Genomic DNA, 26,217 nt, shown 5'->3' on the forward strand with positions numbered 1-26,217 from the left:
CTTCTTTTGAAGCTGAATAGTTTAGCTCCTCTTAATTACCATGTTGGATTCCTATTATCTGCAGCTTTTAATGACTCACTTAATGGAACAGAATCCTGAAGACATGGGAGACCTCTATTTAGATGTAGCCGAAGCTTTCCTAGAGATTGGCGAGTATAACTCTGCATTGCCCCTTTTGAGTGCCCTTGTGTGTTCAGAACGATACAACCTTGCAGTTGTCTGGCTCCGTCATGCAGGTAATTAAATTTAGATACTGGAAGTCTTGTTACTCAAAGCAAATCTTTTTATAGTATGTTGACATTTATTGAAAGAATCAAAAATGGTGAAACAAGCATGTGCAACACTTGCAAGGAATGAAGACGTGCTGATGACAGAATAAGATTCACCTAGTTTCAAGTTAAAGGGAATTGTTAATTTGGTTTTACACATATTGACAGCTTGCTTTAGACAGCAACTTGATTAAAATGAATATGATTGTAGCTGTGAATATAGGTTGGATAAATTAGGGTTGTTTTCTTGGAGCAGATGAGACTGAGGTGTGTAAAATTTTGATGACTGAGTAAAATGAATTTCATTAAGTGAGGAGTCAAACATTAGGGTGGAGTGATTTACAATAATTGGTAGAATGGAGATGAGGAAGCATTCTTTTCTGCACAGAGGGTGGTAGAAGCCTGGAACACTCTGCCTCATCATAGCTTGGCCATTACTAGAGGATTAGTTTTGTTTTTTTAATAGTTGGAAAGCATTAACCAAATGAAAATTGCATAACTGTCATAGTGGAATTTGATGTCTGGTCTTTTGATTAGTACCCCAGGCAATTGGATTACTAGTAAACTAAGTAAAATGCCACAGAACCATCATTCCTTATTATCAATTCCATACAGTGTAGGTAATACAAGTTCTTGTGATACTTATGGGATTTGATAAAAGACAGCTGTTTGAAGAGGAAAAGTATAGAAAGAAGCAGGAGAAGAGGACAGAGAAATGGGACACAAGGTGGTAGAGTTGGACAGTCTCCTGATCATGAATTTTATATAATTGAATGCTCTTTTTGAATTCTGGCACTTTGGCTTTTGGAGGGGGTTAAACATGACTTGGTCAGCTGATCATTCGTAGTAACTGATTCATGGAACTGGTGGTAGAAATCTGTGCTAAAGTGTTATCATTTCACCTTTGCACCTTCATGCACATATTTCTCTCAGAACTGCACAGCAAGAACAAAGGTAACCAGAGAAAGTTATTATGCAGCCGTGGGAAATAGTCAGGAGAACTTGAATACAATTTTATCATCTAAAAATAGTCATTACAATAATGAAATTTATGTATGTGTTTTAACTTCAGAATATTATTATCTATAATTTGTAATATCTATTATTATAAAACTAGAAAAAATTTAAAAATTCCATTATTAGATTATTATTAGATGATCTTTATTGTCATTGCTATTATTCATTATTAGATTTTCAATATTTAATTATAATTTCTTATTAGAAAATTAGAGAACTTTACTTTGCCAAATGAGAGCCTGTTTGCATCCTTGAGTTGTGAACAACATGAAGCAAGTGGCAAGTGTAATAGAAGCACTTGGATACAGATCAAACAGTGTATCTGTACTTCACAGTCCATCTCACAGTCCTTCCCTTACTTTTCTTTCCCATTTCACCCAAAGTTGGAAAATTTTAGCAGTTGTCGCTCCCAATTTCCAACTTTGTTTCAACCACATTTGTTCATCTATGACTTTTGGCTTACGTTCCTCAACTTATCACCATGTCAAAATTCAAGGTTGTTTAATGTTATTTCCAGTGTACAGTTGTAAAGGAGAACAAAATAATCATTACTTTGGAACTGATGCAGTTCAAAAGAAAACACAATAAGATAAAGAGCACAATAATAATAATAAAACACAATAAATATAAATACATAAGGTAGCTTATATACATAAATTGATTGTATGTCCATAAAGTGACACAAGGAGTGTCTGTACATAATGTGACTGACAGGAAATGATAAAGTAGTGGTGGTTGGAGTTGTGCTGTGGTGGGTTAGTGGATGGAGGTGTTGATCACCCTTACTACTGAGGAAAAGTAACTTATTTTAGTCTGCTTGTCTGACAAGGATGCTATATAGCTTCCACCCTGATGGCAATGGGTCAAACAGTCCATGAGCAGGGTGGATGGGATTCTCTATGATGTTACTTGCCCTTTTCTGATACCTTTCTGTTTATATGTCCTTGATGGCCGGTAGGCTGGTGCTGATGATAGACTGAGCCGTTTTGACCCATTGTAGAGCCTTCCTGTCCACCACAGTCTAGTTTCTGTATCAGGCAGTGATGCTGCTTGTTAGGATGCTCTCTACTGAGCATCTGTAGAATAATGTGACTATAGATGTGCATTGTCCAGCACTCTTCAGCCTCCTCAGAAAGTAGAGGCATTGGTGAGCTTTCCTGATTGTGTATAATGCGTTCTGGGACTGTGAGAGGTTGTGCAAGACGTGCCCTCGAGTTTGAAACTGCTTGCAGTTTCCACTGCTGTGCCACCGATGTAAAGGGTTGTGTGAGTTCTTCTGAAGTCAACAACCATCTCCTTTGTCTTGTGATAATGAGGAAGAGGTTATTTTACTGGCACTAGGCCTCGAGCTCTTCCACCTCCTGTCTGTAGGCTGTCTCATTGTTGTTGATGAGCTGCACCACTGTCATGTCATTGGCGAAGTTGACAATGTGATTACTTCAGTGTTTGGCCGTGCAGTTATGTGTAAGCAGAGTGTGCAGCACTGGACTCAGCACACAGCCCTGGGTTGCGCCCTTGTTGAGAATGATGCCAATGAGTGGTTCTGCACCCTGACTATCAAAGGTCTATTGATTCGTAGTCCAACACCTGTTGCACAGAGGGGTATTTAGATTGAGGAGTAGGAGTTTGTTCATCAAGGTCTGTGGGACAATAGTGTTGAATGCTGAACTGATATCCAGAAACCGCATTCTGTAAGTGTCCTTGTTTTCAAGGTATGTGAAGCCCATGTGTCTGACAGATATTACGGCATTGTCGTAGAGCGGTTCTGTTACTGAGCATATTGGTGAGTGTCCAGTGTGGCAGGAATGGAGTTTTTGATATGTGCCATTACAAGCCATTCAAAGCACTTCATGATGATTAGTGTCAGTGCCACCTGGCAGTAGTATTTAGTTCTGAAGGTGTACCGTTCTTTGGTATGGGATGATGGTAGCTGATTTGAAGTGTGTGGGTGCAGCAGGTAGCCTAGATGAACGATGTGTTTCTAAGAGTAGATAGAATATCAGCAGTATTTGCCATTAGCCCGTAAACTTCAACTGTTACTTTCACTGCACTTCCTCTTTACCCATTCTCTCATTCTCTTCATTCTACCTTCACTCATGTTGACCTCTTTCAAACCAGGATAATATCTTGGTTTCTCCTTCAAGGTAGCTGAATGGGCTCTCATCTACATCCATTATGTTTTCCACATTGCATTCTGTCCCGCTGCCTTCCCACCATCCTTGTCATCACCCTTTTCCCCAACCATCCCAGCACCAAATATTTATTTCCTTTTAGAATATATGTGTTATGATAATGATTGTGGAGAGACATTGGGAGGTCAGGAAAGAATAAACTTTCAGAAAATGTATATTATGCTCAATTCTAACTTTTATCTCTCAATGTTAGAGTGCTTGAAAGCACTGGGACACATGGAGCTGGCAGCAGAGAGCTATGCCAAAGTGGTGGCAATGGCACCTTTGCACCTGGATGCACGTATTTCTCTCTCGACCTTACAACAACAACTAGGGCGGCCAGAGAAAGCTCTTGAGGCACTGGAATCAATGCATGATGCTGAAACGTTAACACATGATGCGAATGCAGCTCAGCAGGTACAAAATACAGTAGCAGTTAATTATAGTGACAGAGCATGTGTTTCACTGTACCCTGAAAACCAAAAAAAATGTTTTTTTGCAAGCCGTTGCAAAATAATAATTTACTAGCAACATATTGGATTCATTGAAATTACAGCAAATATTTAGTTATCACTGTAGGAATTTGGTTGGTAGTGGAATTGGATTTTAGCCTGGCTTTTACAGATATCTTGTCATGCACATGTTACATATGAAATTTAGCACATTAAATGGGCCTTGTGTAATTAAGCATAAAAGAAAATTTGGTATTCCTTTCATCAGCCCATTATAAGTACCTCTGTAAAGGTTTGGACAGTTGGATGGTGACTTAAATGCTGGCAATTTTTAGCGATGTCAACATCCTGAAAAATTAATTTTGGAAGTGGAGTGTTATTCAAGCTATGAATACTACATCTAGTCACATCTAGTCTGCCTGATAAAATGTGTACCTGAACTGGTAAGACTTCTTTGGTGGAGTTAATTAATTAAGTATGACCTGTGACCAAAGTGAAAGGAAGTCTGGGAGGTAAGGAAAGCCTTATGAAAATGATAGCCCTCGTGTAAGAGTTGCCAATTTATAGATCTCATATACTTTCAATTTTAGTACGTCTGGTTTAGCTAATTCAAGACATTGTGAGTACAAGTGATAATGTGTACGGATTTATTGGTTATTAAATAAGTTGCATCTAGTATAAAAATATAACCCAAAGTTGAAAGTCACAGTCCTTCTAAACCTTGGAGGCTAATATCCTGAATCACTGCAGCACAATCACTTTTCCCCTTGCTGTGTCCTGATGACTGTAGATTTTGTTCCTCTGGGCCACACTTGCTTTCACTCTCCAGACACCATACTTGTATGTGCCTTTCCTCTTCGAACTTGCAGGGTAAATAACAGCCTCCTAAACTGGTATACCCAGAAATTCAAGTGGAATGCTTGAAAAATGATTTTTCTGGTTACATTGTTACTGTTGAGTTGGTGTTTTGGGACAAGGTTGACGGCAGTTATTCTTGCTGCAACTTGCTTCTAATAAGCTTCCCTCAGGAGGCAGTCTACTGGACTAATGGGGAGCTGATCGACCCACAGTGCCTCCATTGTAGAACGAAGGCCATCCCAACCTCAGTAGCCAAGCTGCAGTGCTCAAGGTGATTCTTGTGTTTGCAAACATTCAGAGGCTGAGATCCAAGGCATTGTTGACTCTTAGGTTGCAGAATACTGAAGGTTTAAACTGCACAGTTGGAAGAATTCAAAGGAAAAATAGTAAGAGTTTAGGGCTATCATATTCCTGTAAGGATAAAAGCCAAGGGAAATAAGTACTGGGATGTCAAGGGTTATCTAGGATGGGTAAAGGAAAAAAAAGAAACACATAGCATGTTTAGATAACTGAAGAAGGGGAAATAGTCAAGACTACAAAAAGTGCAGGGAGATGCTTAAAAACGAAATCAAACTTTACACCATGATAGTTTTCTGAGTTATTTTATACCTCAGCTTTACCCGCCTTCAAACTCAAGGAAAATATCAAACTACCTGCAGAATTGTTGGGGATGAAATAGTGCTTCTCACAACAGCAGAAACAAATTTTGTAGAATTTCTCATTATTGGTACAATTAATGGAATGTAATAAAAATGTCAGTCTGCCATTTGTTGACAGTTTTCTCAAGAAGAAATTGAGCAATTTGTCTTTTTTAAATTTGCTTTAGTTGATTTAATCATCATGTTTCCTAACATATAAATAATCACGTGTCTCTCATTCAGGAATTGAAGCTGTTACTTCACCGTTCAACCTTACTGTATTCCCAAAAAAAGTTACCTGATTATGTGGATGCTTTACTTGCCATGTTAGCAATGCTTTTAAAGGTGAGTTGTAATTTAGATCTTGTTTTACGATTTCCCAGTAAAAGAATTATTGCTAACTAAAAGAAAATTGATATACAATTGTAGTACCAAAGTATAACAGCCCGTTTAACATTATACCCGTTCAATCTTAACAAATTCCTTTCTTGCATACAGCAATTCATAAGATCATATTGGAAGGCTTTGCGAAGGCTAGACTTTTAAAAGTGAATAGAAAATGAGCAAATTTTGTGCCAGTGGTATTGTACCTGAAAACTGAATTGAATGTTGTATTTGTGTTTCCATGTATTCCAATGGAAGCAGTTTGCCCCACTTTAGAAGGTTAATTTTAGCACTTTTCGTATGTTTGCTGAGGATTTCTAAATATCAAATTAAAAAGGAGTTCATTAGTACAGAATAGAATTATTGCATATGGGTGAATTAGAAGAATTTGGGAAGCAACAGGAGTACTACAGTGGGCCTCAGAACATTGAGTCAGAGAAAGGAAAGGTAGAAATTCTGTATTTGATCACAATTCAATAAAACTGGAAATATACTTGTGTAATATTTGCTGAAATTAAGATGGAGTTTTACCCTTAGTTGTACTTGCTATAAAGGCTAGTGCATGAATATTGATAGGTTGCATGAGAAATTACAGAGCACCAGCAGAACAATAAACATTAAAAACATCAAGAAAGAAAAGCAACAAAATTGACGGGTAAAGAATTCTGGCAAAACAGAAATGGGTTCCAGCAAGAAGGTCCCTTTAACACAGCACGTATTTTCTATTTATAATAATAGAGAAGAACAGGAGACCTGCATCTTAACCTTGAGTTGATTGTGGGAGAAAAATAGAATGGCCTAGGTTGATTTAATGGTTCAAGTTCAAATTCTTTTTTTCACATTTTATTTAATTGCAAACTATAAGATGACATTGTAAATCAGCAAATATTAAAGGACTATCAAGTTGGATAAGTCGCTGGGACCGGATGAGCTGTACCCCAGGCTACTGTAGGAGGCGAGGAAGGAGATTGCTGAGCCTCTGACGATGATCTTTGCATCATTAATGGGGAAGGGAGAGGTTCCGGAGGATTGGAGGGTTGCAGATGTTGTTCCTTTATTCAAGAAAGGGAGTAGAGATAGCCCAGGAAATTATAGACCAATGAGTCTTACCTCAGTGGTTGGTAAGTTGTTGGAGAAGATCCTGAGAGGCAGGATTTATGAGCATTTGGAGAGGTGTAATATGATTAGGAATAGTCAGCATGGCTTTGTCAAGGGCAGGTCATGCCTTACGAGCCTGATTGATTTTTTTGAGGATGTGACTAAACACATTGATGAAGGAAGAGCAGTCAATGTAGTGTATATGGATTTCAGCAAGGCATTTGATTAGGTACTCCATGCAAGGCTTATTGAGAAAGTAAAGAGGCGTGGGATCCAAGGGGACATTGCTTTGTGGATCCAGAACTGGCTTGCCCACAGAAGGCAAAGAGTGGTTGTAGATGGGTCATATTCTGCATGGAGGTTGGTGACCAGTGGTGTGCTTGAGGGATCTGTTCTGGGATCCTTACTCTTCGGATTTTTATAAGTGACCTGGATGAGGAAGTGGAGGGATGGGTTAGCAAGTTTGCTGATGACACAAAGGTTGGAGGTGTTGTGGATAGTATGGAGGGCTGTCAGAGGTTACAATGGGACATTGATGGGATGCAAAACTGGGCTGAGAAGTGGCAGATGGAGTTCAACCCAGATAAATGTGAAGTGGTTCATTTTGGTAGGCCAAATATGATGGCAGAATATAGTATTAATGGTAAGACTCTTGGCAGTGTGGAGGATCAGAGGGATCTTGGGACCTGAGTCCATAGGACACTCAAAGCTGCTGCGCAGGTTGACTCTGTGGTTAAGAAGGCGTATGGTGTACTGGCCTTCATCAATCGTGGCACTGAATTTAGGAGCTGAGAGGTAATGTTGCAGCTATATAGGACCCTGGTCAGACCATACTTGGAGTACTGTGCTCAGTTCTGGTCATCTCACTGCAGGAAGGATGTGGAAGCCATAGAAAGGGTACAGAGGAGATTTACAAGGATGTTGCCTGGATTGGGGGGCATGCCTTATGAGAATAGGTTGAGTGAACTCAGCCTTTTCTCCTTGGAGCGGCGGAGGATGAGAGATGACCTGATAGAGGTGTATAAGTTGATGAGAGGCATTGATCGTGTGGATAGTCAGAGGCTTTTTCCCAGGGCTGATATGGTTGCCACAAGAAGACACAGGTTTAAGGTGCTGGGGAGTTGGTACAGAGGAAATGTCGGGTAAGTTTTTTACTCAGAGAGTGGTGAGTGCGTGGAGTGGGCTGCTGGCAACGGTGGTGGAGGCGGATATGATAGGGTCTTCTAAGAGACTTTTAGATAGGTACATGGAGCTTAGTAAAATAGAGGGCTATAGGTAAGCCTAGTAATTTCTAAGGTAGGGACATGTTCAGCACAACTCTGTGGGCCGAAGGGCCTGTATTGTGCTGTAGGTTTTCTATGTTTCTATGATTAATTGTTCAAGATGTGAGAATTGTTAAAATTTGACATTTTCTTGATGCATATTCACAACGGTATTTTGAGATGGGTATACAGTAAACTTCCATTAATTCAGCATCCTCAGTATTCCATATAAAATTTCTAATTTTTAGCGTGTATCCAGACTGCAGATTTTCTGGGCTGCTGGATTTAACTCCCATTAATTCCCCATCACACGAGATTGATAATATGGTAATACATAAATCAACAGAAATACTGAATGTTAGTGATGTTGTCTGACAAGATAAAGGAATAAAATTAATGTGTAGCCTTTAGTTAACATAATTGCTCAAGATATTGTGTTGAAATGAACAGTGACTTCCAGAAAGTGAAGCATATAATAATGCCTCGGAATGTTTTTTCCCCTTTCTAATCAACATTTGATGTTTCACTGTGAGAAAGAACACCTAAAACTGAGAGAATTTAAAAGCAGTCAATTCGTGCCATGTTTATTTTATGCTATTGGCAACATGATTCTGTCTTGAAGGAAGCTTTGTTGGGATATAATTAATCTATATTCCATTTGTGGTTGAGCTGTTAGTTAGTTATCTTTGGTTACTGAGCAATTTTTTTAAAGTGCATATGATATTGAATTTGTCTGTAGGTGGCAATGAGCAGGGCTCAAGTTTCTTTAGTTTCAAAATCCAAAAATGGGGAAAAACACCTGCATCTTGCCAAGGACTCAAGAGATAAAGTTAGTGACATTGATGATCAGGAAGCTGCATATTTGGATGTGAAAGGTAAGGAATTCATGTAATCATATGAAGCTTTAACTAAAATCTACAGGTTGAATACCCCTTATCTGAAATTCCAAAATTTTTTTTTGAGGGCTGACATGGCGTCACAAATGGAAAATTCCACATGATGCTGGGAAGATTCCCATGCGATTCACATCATAGACAGTTCTGAAAAGTGACCTCACATACATAATGAACAGAAGTTAATGAAAAATAGAAAAACACTGCCTAAGGTGACAAATGAAGATCTCAATTATGTTATGAAAGAGTGGATTTGTCTGCTTAACGGTATGCTGATCGTGAAACTAACAAATATCTATCACAACAAACTAAAAATTGAAGGTAAATGTGAATATTCAGCAGGCTGGATGCAGAAATTTAGAAAAGGCATGACAAAAATTTTTTAAAGATTATTAATATTTTAAAGATAAAATGTCTGCTGATCACGAAGCAACAGAAAAGTTCATTGATGAGTTTGTGAAGATTGTTGCTGATGGAAATCTAACACTGGAACAAGTCTACAATGCTGATTGGTTTTATACCTTACATAAAACATAAAGAAGTAAAATACCAGTACAGTGTACTGTAACCTTTTAATTAAAGCACGACATCATAGGTAAAGACTGAAAGCCTGCCATTTTTTGTTGTCCAACAGGTGATTCAAGTATTCTGCCGAAGCTTCTATGCTGCTTTGTTTCCCTGCACACATTTTATTGTATTATATTAATAGAATGTAATAATTTTTACTGTTAGGTACATACATGTGATGAACAAGTGTAAGACAAAGACTACTTACCGGTAACACATAAATTCAGAGTTGGAAATGATGGCAATCCCAAGCTATCTCATTATATATTCCAAAGTACTTTTGGCCCCAACCATTTGGGTTAAGGGATACTCAACCTGTACTAAAACCTACTCATTGCTGACAAATGAGCCTGGTACATTTTGTTTAAACACTAAACTGATGTAATTAATTATATGCATTGCTTAGTTGTTGCTACAAACTTAGCAAATGCCCAATTATATGTGTTTGTCCATTCCACTTAGATAATCCACATGAAATTACTATAATTTTTAGTGTATTGTTCATCTTCTTGGCGTTTTGAGACGATGCAAAGTAATTTCATTGCGATTTTGAATTCTGTAGATTTTAATCGCATCTGCTCTTGACTTATTAAAAAATTTTAAAGTTGTAAATTGGGAGCTGTTGCAGAATCCTACATGTACAGCCATACACAGAGACTAAGATGAAATAAATATTTGATTGTTTATGGTAACCACTGTCCTGCTGTGTATCACAGAATTGTTTAAGATATTACTTGATCTCTTGAGAAGTCAATCCTCATTCAGATCATTTATCTAATCGATTTCTCTTGGCAGATGTTTAACTTTTAATGATTGCAGTAAAAACAAAATTTATAGGTATTTCATTCAATGATACATTATAACAAAAACATTATTGACATTCCTGATACCATGAAAATTTCGAAGATCGCTGGTAATTTAGGAATATGGTAATGAGGGAGAATCAGATCATGGCTGATCTGTAAGTTAACCCCATATACCTGCCTTTGATCACTATTCCTTGATATCTTCAGTTAACAAAAGTCATTTATAGGTTTAGAGTAAACAATCATCTTTGTAGAGAATGCAATACTATCACTTTTTATGTAGATGTTTTTCCCACCTTCAGTCCGAAAAGGTCTGAATTCGGTTTTGTGCTATTCACCAAAGACCAGAGGTAATTCTTCCTAATACTTTGTCAGTTTCCCTTCATATATTGACACTTTAAATCCAGTAACCTCTTAACTTCCTTAATTCTAGGGAATATTATTGTAGTTGAGGTCGAGGTAACATTCTGATATTTCTGAATTAGACTTCTTTCAAGGCTAACGTTTCTCCTCGAACCACACCTAGACTGCTGACATCTGGTATTGAATCGGGGCTTTGTATGTTGTAGAAAAATTACTGTCATCTAATTTGTATTCTAATCCAAAAGGACAGCATGCTGATATCTTAATTAATTTCTTGCCTGAAAATTACAGTTTGATAATGTGTGATTATGAGTTAATTTTCTTTGGACCTCTGAAGTTTATAACCTTTCAATATTTAGAGAATCCTCCATTCTAATGTTGGATCCAAAATGGAAGACCTCTTATTTGACAACATTGGAATCTACTTGCTACTGTATTCCCCCTCATTTATTTAATATATTAACACCAATTTGTAATTTAATGCTTCCATCTACATGGATTACAGTGCCATTTATTTTCATGCCATTAGCAAATTTGGATGTATGCTTCTCTATCCCAACATATTTATAAAAATAAATATTAATAGCTCCTGCTTAAACACACGTCCTGGAACTGCTTTCAGTGCTGCTTCCCACCAAATAAGACAGAAACAAAATTTGCTTTTGTGTTTCTTGTATTGCTTTCAAAGTGTTTTGTCTTGTTTTCAAATGTCTCTATCGTTGAAGATATTCAGGAAGCAAAATCTTTGTTTTCCAGTGTCATCTTGCAGCTGACTATAGTGCATGCAGAGAAGAAATGGTGGATAGATAAAAAATGAGCAGGCAAGATAGTTCAGGAGATCTCTGAGGGTGTGTTGCTTTCTAACCAGTATTCAGTTCTAAGTACTGAAAGGGTAGTCTGTTGGAATGCACCGCCAGCGAAGTTCAGAACAATGGACGAAGGGTCTCGGCCTGAAACGTCGACTGCACCTCTTCCTAGAGATGCTGCCTGGCCTGCTGCGTTCACCAGCAACTTTTATGTGTGTTGCTTGAATTTCCAGCATCTGCAGAATTCTTGTTGTTTTTCAGAACAATGTGGTGACTCAACCATACAGGGAAAAGATCACAAGAAACCCCTATAGATTCTGTGATCACCAAAGTGATTCTTAGATGGTGTGATGTTGCCAGAGTAAAGAATGGTACTGTACTGACCTGTAGGCCATCTTTTTATCAATTCATGAAAGCAGTGACTGAAATACTTTTGTTTCCTTTTCATTACAGGAAAGACTAGTGTTCTGAATAAAGATGACTGGTGGAATTTATTGTTAAAAGCCATTTACACCTTGTGTGACCTCAGACGTTTCAAAGAAGCTGAACTATTGGTTGATTCTTCCTTGGAATATTACTCATTTTATGATGACAGGCAGAAACGGAAAGAGTTGGAATACTTTGGCCTGTCAGCTGCTGTTCTGGACAATAACTTCAGGAAAGCATACAATTATATCAGGTATTATGAATCTGTCCAGTCTTAATGACAAAAACTGGTTTTATTATAATGAGGAGAAATACACATTTTTTACAATAAAATTGTTCATCATTGTGAATTTCTAAATAATCACTGTATTTTCAATGTTGTAGTACGAGGTAATATTGGAGCTGCCAGATAAAAAGAAAACAAAAACTATTATTTAATTATAATCTTTCATGGTCAGGACATATCAAAAAGAAGTATTTTTGAATTGTAGTCACTGTTGTCATGAAGGAAATGTAGAACTGATTTGTATACATGAAGTCCTAAAAATTGCCATGTACTAGGGCCTCTATTTTATTGTCAGATATTGAGGGATAGATATTGGTTAAGTGTTGTCTTCCTTGTGCTAGGGTTCAAGATGTCACAGAGTGACTGCAAAAAACCTGCAGGAGGAGGGTGAACAAGTTGCTTCCTTGCAGTGTTGTGGAGAGCATGTTTTGGAAGGCAGCCACTTACAGCTGAAGAGAGTGCTTACAGAGGGGAAATGTGTGACTGTTGCCTAGACAAAAACGAGCAGGCAGATAGTTCAGATGACCTCTTGAGGATATTTTACTTTCTGACCAGATTTCAATTCTGAGCACTGATTGGATAGTTTGTGGAGAGTGCACCATGAGCCAAGATCAGAGCAATGTGGTGACTCAACTGTACATGGAAAAGATTACAAGAAGCCCCTGTAGTTGCAGAAGTGATTACTAGGTGGTATGTTGTTGACCTTGCACCAGAGCTAAGGATATCATTGTGCAGCCAAGGAGTATTCTGGAGTCAGGATAAATAGGCAGAAGTGTGGACAGTATGAGTACCAATGAAGGTAGTTGAAAAGGGATAAGGTTTTATTGCAAGATATTAAGGAGTTAAGAATGAGATTAAGAATTAGGACCCCAAGAGTGTGCTGTGCAGAAGTTTTGCAGCTGAAGTACATTGCAATACATAGTAATAAAATCTATAAATTACAATAAGTATATGTAACAAAAATTAATTAAGTAGTGCAAAATGAAAGGGGAAAAATACTGAGGATAATAATTGGATAAATCTTGGACTTATTGTCAATTCAGAAAGCTGATAGCTGAGGGGAAGAAACTGTTCCTGAAGCATTGAGTGTGTGTCGTCCTTGATGGCAGCAATGAGAAGAGGACATGTCCTGGGTGAAGGGGGTCCTTAATGATGGATGCCACCTTTTTGAGGCATCACCTTTTGAAGGTGTCCTGACTGCTGGTAGGCTACTGCCCGTGATGAAGCTGACTGAGTTTACAACTTTCTGCAGCATTTTCCAGTCCTGTGCAGTGGCCCCTCCATACCAGATGGTATGATGGTATGTGATACAACCGTTAGAATGCTCTCCATGGCACATTTGTAGAAATTTGCGAATGTCTTTGGTGACATGCCAATTTTCCTCAAACTCCTAATAAAATATACCTGCTGTCATAGCTTCTTTGTAATTGCATCAATATATTGGGCCCAGAATAGATCCTCAGAGATGCTGATACCCAGGAACTTGAAATTGTTCACCCTTTCCACTTCTGATCCCTCAATGAGGAGTAGGGTGTGTTTCCTCAACTTCCCCTTCCTGAAGTCCATAATCAGTTTCTTGGTCTCACTGTCACTGAGTGCAAGATTGTTGCTGCGACACCACTCAACTAGCTGATCTGTCTCTCTCCTGTATGCCTTCTTGTCACCATCTGAAATTCTGCCAGCAGTACTTGTGTTGTTAGCAAATTTTCTAGTGGCATTTGAGCTGTGCCTAGCCACAGAATCATGGATGTAGAGAGAGTGGAGCAGTGGGCTAACCACGCATCCTTGATATGTGCCAGCGTTGATTGTCAGTGAGGAGGAGATGTTATTTCCAATCTGGAGAGGCTGTGGTCTCCTACTGAGGAAGTTAAGGATCCAGTTGCAGACGGAGGTCTAAGTAGACACTGACGCTAGTTATAAACTGTTCGGCAACAACCTCCTATCCCAATTAAGCACCATGGTGTCCCAAATGAATGAAGGGAATCCCAGCTATTTTCTCAATTAGTATTTGTTCTTTAAGAGTTGTCTCAACTAAACTGCTGCCCCAATTAACTGATGGCCAATTAACATAAATCTACCGTACTTGTGTTGATTTTTTGAAGTGGGTTTTGCCTCCTGAATTAGAGAGTTTTGGATTCCAAAGTACTACCTGTTATGGACAACAGACTTTTGGTTTCCATTTAGGGAGTTTTATGAGTGTTTGGAAGTATATGGCTATATCCAATTTTGCCCTTTAAACTGCTAATTAGTGGTTTTCTTCCCATTCTTTGTCTAGGGCTTTGCATGTTCTGACGATTGAAGGCGGCTGAAACTTGATTGATAAAGAAAGTAATACTAATTAATCAAAGCTGTAGAATAAGTTATATCCACTAGAGGGCTAACATGCACAGCTTCCACTGGAGAGGCTTCAATGGACAGTGCAGTCTGCAGACTTTTTTTGCAGTCAGACATGGAAATCCAAGACTTAATGATTGTTATTTTGTGCTGGATGTGCCAGGATGCTATGTTGTGTGGCTGCCAATGCAGTGGAGTGGCAGAGCTCAATCCTGTTGATATTCCCAGCATGGAAAATTTGGTTGCTGATGCAAGTCTTGCTTAGAAATAGTTCAGGGTGGTGGTCCAACTGATTTCTGTGGTGCTTTGGGAAAGAAAGTGGTCATTTACTAAAAATGATTTAATTTTTGTTTTAATGCTTTAAATTAATTTAAACAGTATATGTTTTATTTATTAAAACATTTAAATCAGTTAAGAAAAATATTATAATTATTGATTTCATTTTTATTTGTTCCTGAATGCCTGATGGCTTGGCAATCCTGATTGGGGTTTTTCTGTCTGTAAGAGCTTTTGGAGGATTTGGGTGTGGGATTTCAGTGCATCACCAGTGATGTTGCTGCTGGAGTCTTGTACATTTAGGGCCAGCAGGTGGGCCTTCTTTCTGTGAACTAGATAAATTCAGCTATTGATTGGTCACAGAGTTATCCTAGGTTGGTTTGCACTGGCTGTGTGTAGCCTATTGTTTTTGTAGTCCGCAGTGGGCTGATTTCTGTGCATTTTAGTCTCTCTTTCATGTAAATTTATAAATTTTTTGGTATTGGATTCAATGAACAAATTGTGTTGGAAAAAAGCACGAAAAGCTCAAATGTATGTACATAAATTTTGCCTTGAGCCGAATGCTAATATTTCAGTTGTGTTTCTATTTTGTTATTAATAATTTGGACACCAACAATAACAGGGTTTTCAATTACCAAAACTTTACATTACACTAACGTGTTTGCATTTTGGATTGTGCATTCTGATCGATGTGTTTATAGTGTGGGAGAACATTTATTTTCAAATGATTCTGCTTTACAGTGTACAATTACAGTTTCTTTTTATTACAATTCACTTCAGTTCGTAGTGTAGCAATCTGGAGCATCTGCATTCATTGTAATAATTATGAAAATCAATTGAAAAGTTTTCCATTACTTTTATTCCTTGTTTTATTAACTTATAAGGTAGTTGCTGTAAGTAAAAGCCTGTCCTCAGTACAAACAGATATTTGAGTACCAAATAATGTGTCATTTGTTTGTGTCATCTAAACATTGTACGATTCATGAAGTAATAGTACAAGTCAATTATTATTGAGGAAAGAATAACCGAAATAATTATTCTTTTGTATAGTGTAAGCTTGATGGTCAGTGGTTATTTTGTTTGACGCAATAATGAATGCTGTTGCTAACCTTATAATTAGATGTGACTTTGTTGTGATAACTTTGGTCAAAACTGAAATGTAAACACGAAGGGAGTCAGATCCAGCCTTGAACTTTACAGAGTTGTCTTCAGTGATTTCAAATAATTGTTCAAGTGTTTAAGGAGCTCAAATTCCTGATTTCACCAATGACCAAATTCTGCTTTTCCTTTAGAGCATGTTGACCTTTAAATAGAGCAACCTAAACAGTTTGTAAGGAACATTAACTCTTCTGATAGTTCTGTTTATAAGTGGTGATGTTATCAATTATCAGTGTTTGATGACTTCATAAAGCATTACATTTGAAGTTTTTGTAACAATCCTCATTAATATCATTCTGTTTGAGTTTATACTTCGCCTTAATTTATTTACTTCATGGTCCTGGCTTCGTTTGCCATAAAATTGCTGATTTAAGATGATTTAAAGATAAATATTATGTGTATGATGTTCCAGAAGAATTGTCATGGTATTTGTCCCTAAACATTTAGGGTCATGGTGATGGAAAATGTGAATAGACCTCAGCTATGGAATATTTTTAACCAAGTTACCATGCATTCTCAAGACCTGAGGCACCATCGTTTTTGTCTGCGCTTGATGCTGAAACACCCAGACAATCATGCCCTTTGTGTGCTTAATGGACATAATGCTTTTGTTGCTGGAAGCTTCAAGCATGCTTTAGGTAAGAATGAGTGATCATGTTATAATATGTGATGTCAGTGTTATTTGCCAGCTATAAGTATAATCTGTTCCCTCTCTCTATCTCTCAGTTCTAATGAAGAGTCTTGGACCAGCAATGTTAACTGTTTCTTTTCCACAGATGCTGAGTTTCTCCAGAATTTTATTTTCTATTTCATTTCTGACTAGGCAAATGTCACTTTAGTTGCACATCAGATAACAATTTAGATCTTTAGTTTTAGTCCTTGAAGCTCTAGGCCATTACTGAAATGAAATTCCTAACCTGAAAAACAACTCTTGTCTGCTTCAGAAACAGACAGAGAGATCAACCAGGCATATCTTCCTGCTCTGCATTTTCTGACTTCTACATTTTTTGTTTAGGCTGTTTTGTATATATTCTCGCCCTCTAACTGCTCCTATTAACTCATTGACCAGATAACCTTGTTTATAGTTTATCCCATGGTCATTCCAGTTTTATTCCATCAGAACACTCTCTTTGCAGTTTATCAAGCTTCTTTTGCCTACTTCCTAGTTCTGACAAAAGGCTCTTTGACCTGAAACGTTAACACTGGTTCTTTTCACACAGATGTGGTCTGATATCATGAGTGCACCTATCTGTGAATAGTGTGTCAGTGGATAATGAACACCTGTCACTTTATGACTATCTGATATATATTTACATGTCTGCATATCTCTACCTCACATTCTGTGCTAATCTGAGCATTTTTCGATCCAAGCCCATCTTTTTGAAGCACAACAGGGAAGATTAATGGGTCAGGGAGCTTCAGTGGGGAACATAATGATTCAGAATTCTGATAGTCTAGAAAGAAACACAGTTAAAGGAATTTGAGGGGAAGGATTTTTACAGAGAGAGTTTTTTGGAAGAGGTTGTGGAATCAATTACATTATAATATTTAAGATATACTTAGACACTTCAGTGGACAAGACAAAGAAAGGTACAGACCGAATGCAGCCAAATAGGATTAGCTTAAATGGGCAAAGATATCGGTGTAGATCTCGTGGCCCGAAGGGACTATTTCTGTTATTGTACAACTCTATGACTGCTTCAGTTATCTGCTTGACCGGCTATCTATGAATGTAATGTCATTCACTTTATTCCCTACCCCTAAATTTTTCTAACGCTTCTCTTTTAAATAATATAATCCATTCAGACTGACTTACAATAGGCAATAAATGAAATAATTTGTCATTATATTGGTATTAAATGTTTTCTAAAAACATTCAAGGACCAGAGAATTGTTGCAGGAAAAACAGGTTAGAGATTTAACTGAAGTGTATAGTTATCACTGGCATAAACATGATAAATAAGAAGCACCTACAGTGTAACTCTGACAATTCAGTATACGATTGTTAAGATATCTATTCACAAATGTCCCAATTCCCACATTCCTTTAAACTGTCCTGGTTCTGTTACCCATGCTTTTTTTTAAATATAAATTCACTGAGATTCCATTCTCACTCCCCCTGATCTCAAAGGTGTCCCATTTCCTGTGCTCCCTTTAAACTCGGTTTCCCATACTCCATTTAAATTTGCCAGGACCCTGTTTCTCATGCTTTAAAATCTCTGCAAACCTGTTTCCTTTAAATGCTCTGGCACCCCCTTGCTCCCTTTAAACTCATCAAGCCCAGTTTCTCATTCTCTCTTAAACTCACTCGGGTCTCATTTCCCATGTTCCCTTTTAAATTCAACAAGTTCTCATTTTCACACTCCCTTTAAATTCCCTGGGTCTTTATTCCCACATTTCCTTTGTACTTTCCAAGTTCTGATTCCTACACTCCTTTTAAATTCACTGAGCTTTTTCCCACATTCCCATTAAACATATTGACTTCACTGGGAAAAATTTGAAAGTAACAATTAACATTTAAAATGCTGTGGGTTAGAAGTGTTCTGGAATATTATTTGGGGATAAAATCCAATAATCTGGAAAATTGGCTAATATGGGACCATGAAGGCTCCTGAGTGTATCGGATTATCAGTGTGTTACTCTATTTTAAGGGGCCCATAGTTTATTTTTAATTGGTGGAAGGATTAAAGGGGAGATGTCAAAAAAAGATTTTTTCATTCAGAAATTGTGACAATCTGGAAAACACTGCCTGAAAGAGTGCAAAAGCAATTTTCTACATAATATCTTTGGACATTATTTGGAGGTATATTTGTAGACCTCTAAACTGTAAGTGTGTGATTTTAGTACTAGAAGATGAGATTAGATCAGGTAGCATTCTTGACCAGGACAGGCAACATGATTGGGATGGTCTCCTATGTCACCATATTTGTATGACTCTATGAAATATTTTACAAAATCTTGTCTCTTTTTTTAAATTGCAGGTCAGTATGTTCAGGCATTTAGAATTCGACCCAATGAACCACTACACAGTCTCTGTGTGGGCCTTACTTTTATCCATATGGCATCTCAGAAGTTTGTTTTGAAACGGCATCCACTTTTGGTGCAGGTTTGTCAATTTTACTGAATCCAAGTTTCAAGTTAGAGTATTTCCTTTGGTGAACATCTATTTACTGAATTATTTTGGTTCAACATTTTTCAGTTAGGCTATGCACTTGTACAATGCAGTGGAAATGAACTGTTGTTAAAGTTTCTGAGAATGCTTTTTTCCCATTTGGGAATTATTGATACTGTTTGGCAAATTTTTGTTTAATAACTACAAAAAATTTAAAATACAGTGAAAAGGTCATTTTTGGTTTTAATTTGTATAGCAAGATGTTTCACATCAGCATTGATTATATCAGTGCCAAACTGATTTTTGATGTAAAGAACCCACTGCATTTTACATCTGGATTTTGTTATGTCTGTATTCAAAAGAAGAATCCATGAAGAAAATTATTTTTGAGTTAAACTGGGCGATGCAGCAATATTTAAATAAGGAAGCAAAAACATGGGGAGTTAAAGGCAGGATTATTTAATTTTCTGTTTTTTGAGTCATAGACTGGAAAGGCACTGATCTTGGTAATGTTTGCGGGCTCTCTGGTGCCCTGCTGCAGCAGTCACAAGTTCAATAGCCTGCATAATCTAATAGTCTAGTGCCTTGTTGTCTACCGGACTTTGATATTAGACCATAAACTATAGGAGCTGAATTAGGCTATCTGGCCCATCAAATACCAATCTCCTGCCTTTCTTCCCCCCCTCCCCCAACCCCACTGTATTCCTTCATGCCCAGACCAATCAAGAATCTGTCAATCTCTGCCTTAAGTATACATATAGACCTGGCCTCCACAGCTGCCTCTGGCAACAAATTCCACAAATTCTCCACTCTCTGGCTAAAGAAATTCCTCCTCATCTCTTCATGTTCAGAAACATTTTAAAACGATTAAAATGCATGCATTTGAAATAATTAAAACAAATTAAAAAGTAACTTTAAAAAAGAAGCAAAAACACCTATTAAAACATTAAACCAAACCAAACATTTGAGAAGTCATAGGAGAATGTGCCAGAGCTCTGCGCAAAGTTTTTAAATACTTCTACAGAGTTCAAAAAAAGGAAGCAACCAGGGTCTTCCCAGAAAATTGATCCCAGAGAAAGAGATGGTTGTGGGAGAGTTAAGTGTTGGTGTGTAATCAGGTAGCCAGCATACAAAGGTTTGCTTCAGAACAGATATTTTGCTAAGGCTTTCAATGGTGCTGAAGCTCCTCCTGTGGGAAGAGATTCCTGCTGAAGAAGGTCAAGGCAGTTGAAGACAATTCCAATTGTCAATTTGCAAAGGGTATGAGGTGAGATACACAGAAGACAAGCAATGAGAACTGCAGAGTAAGGAAGAATATTAAGCACAAACACGAGGAAATCTGCAGATGTTGGAATTTCAAGCAACACACATAAAATTTGCTGGTGAACACAGCAGGCCAGGCAGCATCTCTAGGAAGCGGTACAGTCGACGTTTCGGGCCGAGACTCTTTGTCAGGGCTAACTGAAAGAAGAGCTAGTAAGAGATTTGAAAGTGGGAGGGGGAGATCCGAAATGATAGGAGAAGACAGGAGGGGGAGGGATAGAGCCAAGAGCTGGACAGTTGATTGGCAAAAGGGATATGAGAGGATCATGGGACAGGAGGCCTAGGGAGAAAGAAAAGAGAGAGGGGGGGAAAAACCAGAGGATGGGCCTACCACCTTACCAGCATCTGGGTCCAACATATAATTCTCTGTAACTTCCGCCACCTCCAACGGGATCCCACCACTAAGCACATCTTTCCCTCCCCCCCCCCCCGCTTTCCCCAGGGTTTGCTCCCTACGCGACTCTCTTGTCCATTCCATTCATCCCCCCCATCCCTCCCCACCGATCTCCCTCCTGGCACTTACCCTTGTTAGCGGAACAAGTGCTACACATGCCCTTACACTTCCTCCCTCACTACCATTCAGGGCCCCAGACAGTCCTTCCAGGTGAGGTGACACTTCACCTGTGTGTCAGCTGGGGTGATATACTGCGTCCGGTGCTCCTGATGTGGCCTTCTATATATTGGCGAGACCCGACGCAGGCTAGGAGACTGTTTCACTGAACATCTACGCTCTGTCCACCAGAGAAAGCAGGATCTCCCAGTGGCCACACGTTTTAATTCCACGTCCCATTCCCATTCTGATATATCTATCCACAGCCTCCTCTACTGTAAAGATGAAGCCACACTCAGGTTGGAGGAACAACACCTTATATTCTGTCTGGGTAGCCTCCAACCTGATGGCATGAACATTGACTTCTCAAATTTCCGTTAATGCCCCACCTCCCCCTCGTACCCCATCTGTTATTTATTTATATACACACATTCTTTTTCTCTCTCTGCTTTTTCTCCCTCTGTCCCCCTCACTATACCCCTTGCCCAACCTCTGTTTTTTTCCCCCCTTCCCCTTTTCTTTCTCCCTGGGCCTCCTGTCCCATGATCCTCTCATATCCCTTTTGCCAATCAACTGTCCAGCTCTTGGCTCCATCCCTCCCCCTCCTGTCTTCTCCTATCATTTTGGATCTCCCCCTCCCCCCCCCACTTTCAAATCTCTTACTAGCTCTTCTTTCGGTTAGTCCTGACGAGGGGTCTTGGCCTGAAAAGTCGACTGTACCTCTTCCTATAGATGCTGCCTGGCCTGCTGCGTTCACCAGCAACTTTGATGTGTGTTGCTTGAAGAATATTAAGGCAAGGTTTAGGTTGGGATGGACCATGGGTGATTGAAGAGAAGACTTTAACTTGCTGGGTAGGTTACCAAATATGAAGTAAATCTGGAACCAGGATAGATTTACAATTAAAATAGTCCTGTAGCTGCCACAGTTGGTATTTTTCATTATATCTGTATTTTTCTTGTAGGGATTTTCCTTTCTTACACGATACTTGGAACTTCGAGGACCTTGCCAAGAAGTGTACTATAACATAGGACGTGCATTACACCAACTGGGGCTTGTGCATTTTGCCATTCATTATTATGAAAAAGCACTGGAGCTCCCTCCTCTTAAGCTAGAGGTATGTAAAATGATAGAAATTTTAACAGTTGACAGCACTCTCTTAGGGCAGAAGTTCTAGCTTACAAAGAAGGCCATCATCTTGGTATGAAGAATAGGAGTTGTTCACTTACAGTGTCTCTTGCTGTCCAGTGCATTGTGCTGGCTTTTTCTTTAGTTTATTCTGGTGGTTGTAGCTTTCATTTCATCACTCAGTTGTTATTTTTAAAGAAAATATTTGATGTTCCCACATGGCTTTGAATATGAAGTCAATACATGAAATCTTTAGCATGTGAACAGGCATAGTCTACTGTGAGCCAGGTTACCTACTGACTGAATCCTGCATAATCCTAATTGGTATCTATGATTGGTCAATAGAAGGCATATTTATATAAAATTGGCAATTTTTTTTATTGACATACAATGTGGAATTAGCCCTTTGAGCCATGATACCCAGTAACCGCCGACTTAACCCTAGCCTAATCATAGGACAAATTACAATTGCCAATTAACCTACCAACCGGTACGTCTTTGGACTGTGGGAGGAAACCGGAGCACCCGGAGGAAACCCACATGGTCACGGGGAGAACGTACAAACTCCTTGCAGGCTGCTGCGGGATTTGAACTTGGGTTGTTGGAACTGTAAAGCATTGTGCAAACCATTACACCACTGTGGTTTCGGGCACTGTTGTGTGAACATTTGACTTAAAGCTGAGGCTAGTCTTTGGGGAAAAAATATAACAAGAATTAAAAATTGTGGAAGATGTTTTCCAGACAGGAGCCTAATTTTATTTTTAAACCACATGAATCATTCCCATAATATTATCATCTTACATTTAAAGTTTCTCTTAACGTCTTTAAGCACAAGCTATTTTTAATAAAGGGTTTTGGGAGTAAATGTATTAAATATGCTGATGGATTGAGCTTTAAAGCTGTTTCCTCAAACAAAGCAAACAAGAGCTGCCATTAGCAATGGTAAACATCTCATACCACTAACTTGAGCACTTAGAGGCAATCTAGTGTAAATTCTAGTCTTTGGTTGTGAATAAAGGAAGCTGAATCCAAACTGCAGTCATGGCAGAGGGAGTTCATTCCTCGCTGACGCAGAGAAACTGTTGTAATTGCCCACCCCATCCGCCCACTACCAGTGCTTAAAGTGCTGCTTCCCTAATCACAGTGTGAATTCCTTCTTCCTTAAGGTACGGTGTCTGTGATCTCTACCGAAAATCATTTCAGAGAAAATGCTGGGAGCAACATCAACCATTGTTTGCCCTTTTTTGACTTCATAAAAGTTCCTTGACTTCATAACTTCAGAGCGACTAAGGCGTATCTTTCTCAAGTTTTGTTGCCACCCCGGGAAATTGGTCTCTCCTTTACATCTACTTTGAGATGTAAAAGGTCTACTGTGACCTTCACCTAATGCAGACTGACATAAAGGAAGGCTGTGCTGTCACCTCAAAAGTTAGCTCAATATTTCTTGCTAAATTGTTGCATCCCACCTCCAACGAGGTTCCAGTGAAATGGACCTCATACACAGGACTAATGAGAATTCTTCAGTGTATGTCACCTCCTCTGTAGTACAAGCATCACCTCAATTTTTCTTAAAAAGCTGCACTGTGATGCAGATGATGTTTGTAGATTCACTGAGCATGTGAGACTTCATACTTGTCATCCATAAAACATAGGTCCAGCATCATAAATCTATGACAAAACCCAGGTCCACATATTTCAGGAGCTCACCTTTCATTGAAGGCAAATGTCAATGAAGATATACACCATTGCCTTTAGTGTGCTAGTACAGTGATTAAATAGGTGAGGAAATGAAAACCTCACACTTGGCACAAAGCTCATGACTAAGTGATCTGCAGCAAATGCAAGTCGATGAGTCATGGGCTCGTTACAGCAGTCATTTCTAAGACCCAGAGAGATACTGCTGATGCTGTTTCTGTAGAATGAGCTGAATTCATTGACAGGATAAAGAACCCATATCAACAACTTCTCCCAACCCATCTCATCTCTGAGGCCTCAGTCACATTCAGTCAGTTCCAGTGGCCAAGTCACATCATTCACATGCCCAAACTGTGTTCAACTCTGATCTTCATCAGAAAGTCTCCGCGCATCTTATTGTAATAAGAGATTTCTAACTGGACAAAGGAAGAGGGAAAATAGAATTTTTGGAAAGAACCTGACTTGCTCACTATCATAATGTACAGAGCTGTTGACCCCATCTTAAAATGGTATTGATAGCCCTGAGCCCTTTCATCGGAAGTATAAATAGTGAAAGGAGAGCACTAACTCCCAAACTGCCTTCCCACCCATCCACCACACCAAACACAACCTGTAGGCCTCATTATGCACCTCAGACCCTCAAAAATTGGAGTATAAGCAAGCTGCCCTAGCCATTGAAGAGACTTACGGAGATAACTTCAAATAGACTTATCCAGACTGGTTTTTAAATAGCAAGCTATGAGGCAATTTTTCCTTGGATATAGAGGGTTTGAAGTATTGATTAGTAATTCAAAAGTATTTTCTTCTGAATCAGGCAGAATGAGCCACTGACGTGAGATGCATTTGCAACATCATTACTTATTTTTACATGCAAATAACCTAAATTTGAATTAAATAAATCCAGCCATAACTTTGCTCTGTATGTTTTCTTGCTGTATGTGTAATTATTTATTTGTATCTTGATCTCTGCTCAAAATAGAAGAATGTATAAAATAGGACCAGGAATAGGTTATATAACCCCTTAGGGCATTCTCCTCCATTCAATTAGATCAATTCTGATTTGATCTTTGGCCTTTCTTGTCTGACTCGATAAACCTGGATTCCCTTTTATTTCAAATATCTTTGGACTGGCCTTGAATATAACCTACAGGAAAGATTAGGTTATCAACAAAAGTATGAACTGAAATATTAACAGTCATGACCCAGTGAAGTCAGTATAAATTACACACATGTCGAGTGCAAGATTACCTAGAAATGACAGCAGTATTGAACTGAGGTATTGGAAATGATAGATTTCACCTCACTGATCAGACTTTAGACTAAACCTTTGTAATTCTACACCTTTTGTTCAGTTGATTGGGTTTGAATGCTCTTTTTTTGTAGATTAAAACATCTAGAGCAACGAGCAGTTATTTCTGAAAAGGAAATAAAGTAGCAGGAAAATACTGTCAAATTCTGTTGGTCAGCCAATAAATAAATAAAATTCTATTTCTCTCTGCATTTGGATTAGAGTAGATGTAGCTATTCTAACTTCATACTGTTAAATCAATTGCTTGACAGAGTGACAGAGTAGCAAGTGAGAGCAAATGGAATTTTGTTCTTTACCAGGCCATTTCATGTTGGAGCCACTATAATGTGCAATTACGTAACAAATTGCCAAAAAATTTAAACCGTTGTTGAACTATTTACATGGTAGTCTGACAATAAATTACATAGTTTGTTGCTAAATGACCAAGGGAATTTTAAAGAGATTTGATTGAAAGATTTGTTTTTAATTGCAGGGAATAGAGGATGAGCAAGTGGATCTCAGACGAGATATCGCTTATAATTTATCATTAATATATCAGAATAGTGGAAACATTGATATGGCTCGTAAACTTATATATACACATTGTGTTGTATAAAGATCGTGAAACTGATGGAATACCCAATATAACTTGAAAAATTGTATAAAGTGAAAAGGTTAGCCTTTGTCATTTATGTATATTATTTAATTAATTTCAGCTCTTTTTTAAATATTTGTACCATTAAAAGGTTTCTGAAAATGCTTTGATGTGTTACTGTTTTGTTCTATCGCAGATGGGTGAAATATGTCACCTTAAGTTGCTAGAAGTTCCACTATGGGCCTGTGATTATAGAGCATAGAACAGTACAGCATTGGAACAGGTCCTTTGGCCCATGATATTCTGCTAAACCAATGAAATTAATGAAGCCTAATTAAACTAATTCTTCCTGCCTGTTAGGGTCCATATCACTCCATTTTCTGCATATTCATGACTCTATCTAAGAGCCTGTTAAACACCTCTATCATAACTGCTTCCACCACTACCACATTGCAATCCATTCC

General features: G+C 38.4%; 1 protein-coding gene across 1 annotated transcript in view; it reads left to right on the forward strand.

Moving 5' to 3' along the window:
* gtf3c3 (general transcription factor IIIC, polypeptide 3) overlaps positions 1-25,891 on the forward strand; it is a 52,070-nt gene extending 26,179 nt beyond the window's left edge. The window contains exons 10-18 of the mRNA XM_072261630.1: positions 65-236; positions 3,672-3,874; positions 5,649-5,750; positions 8,889-9,024; positions 12,038-12,263; positions 16,512-16,702; positions 19,046-19,170; positions 22,012-22,164; positions 25,652-25,891. Of these exons, the coding sequence (XP_072117731.1) occupies positions 65-236; positions 3,672-3,874; positions 5,649-5,750; positions 8,889-9,024; positions 12,038-12,263; positions 16,512-16,702; positions 19,046-19,170; positions 22,012-22,164; positions 25,652-25,774 (1,431 nt within the window). The 3' untranslated portion in view covers positions 25,775-25,891. The remainder of the gene's footprint in view (positions 1-64; positions 237-3,671; positions 3,875-5,648; positions 5,751-8,888; positions 9,025-12,037; positions 12,264-16,511; positions 16,703-19,045; positions 19,171-22,011; positions 22,165-25,651) is intronic.
* Positions 25,892-26,217: the final 326 nt, after the last annotated feature.

The sequence above is a fragment of the Mobula birostris genome, chromosome 6 (assembly GCF_030028105.1).
Source record: "Mobula birostris isolate sMobBir1 chromosome 6, sMobBir1.hap1, whole genome shotgun sequence".
Taxonomy (NCBI): domain Eukaryota; kingdom Metazoa; phylum Chordata; class Chondrichthyes; order Myliobatiformes; family Myliobatidae; genus Mobula; species Mobula birostris.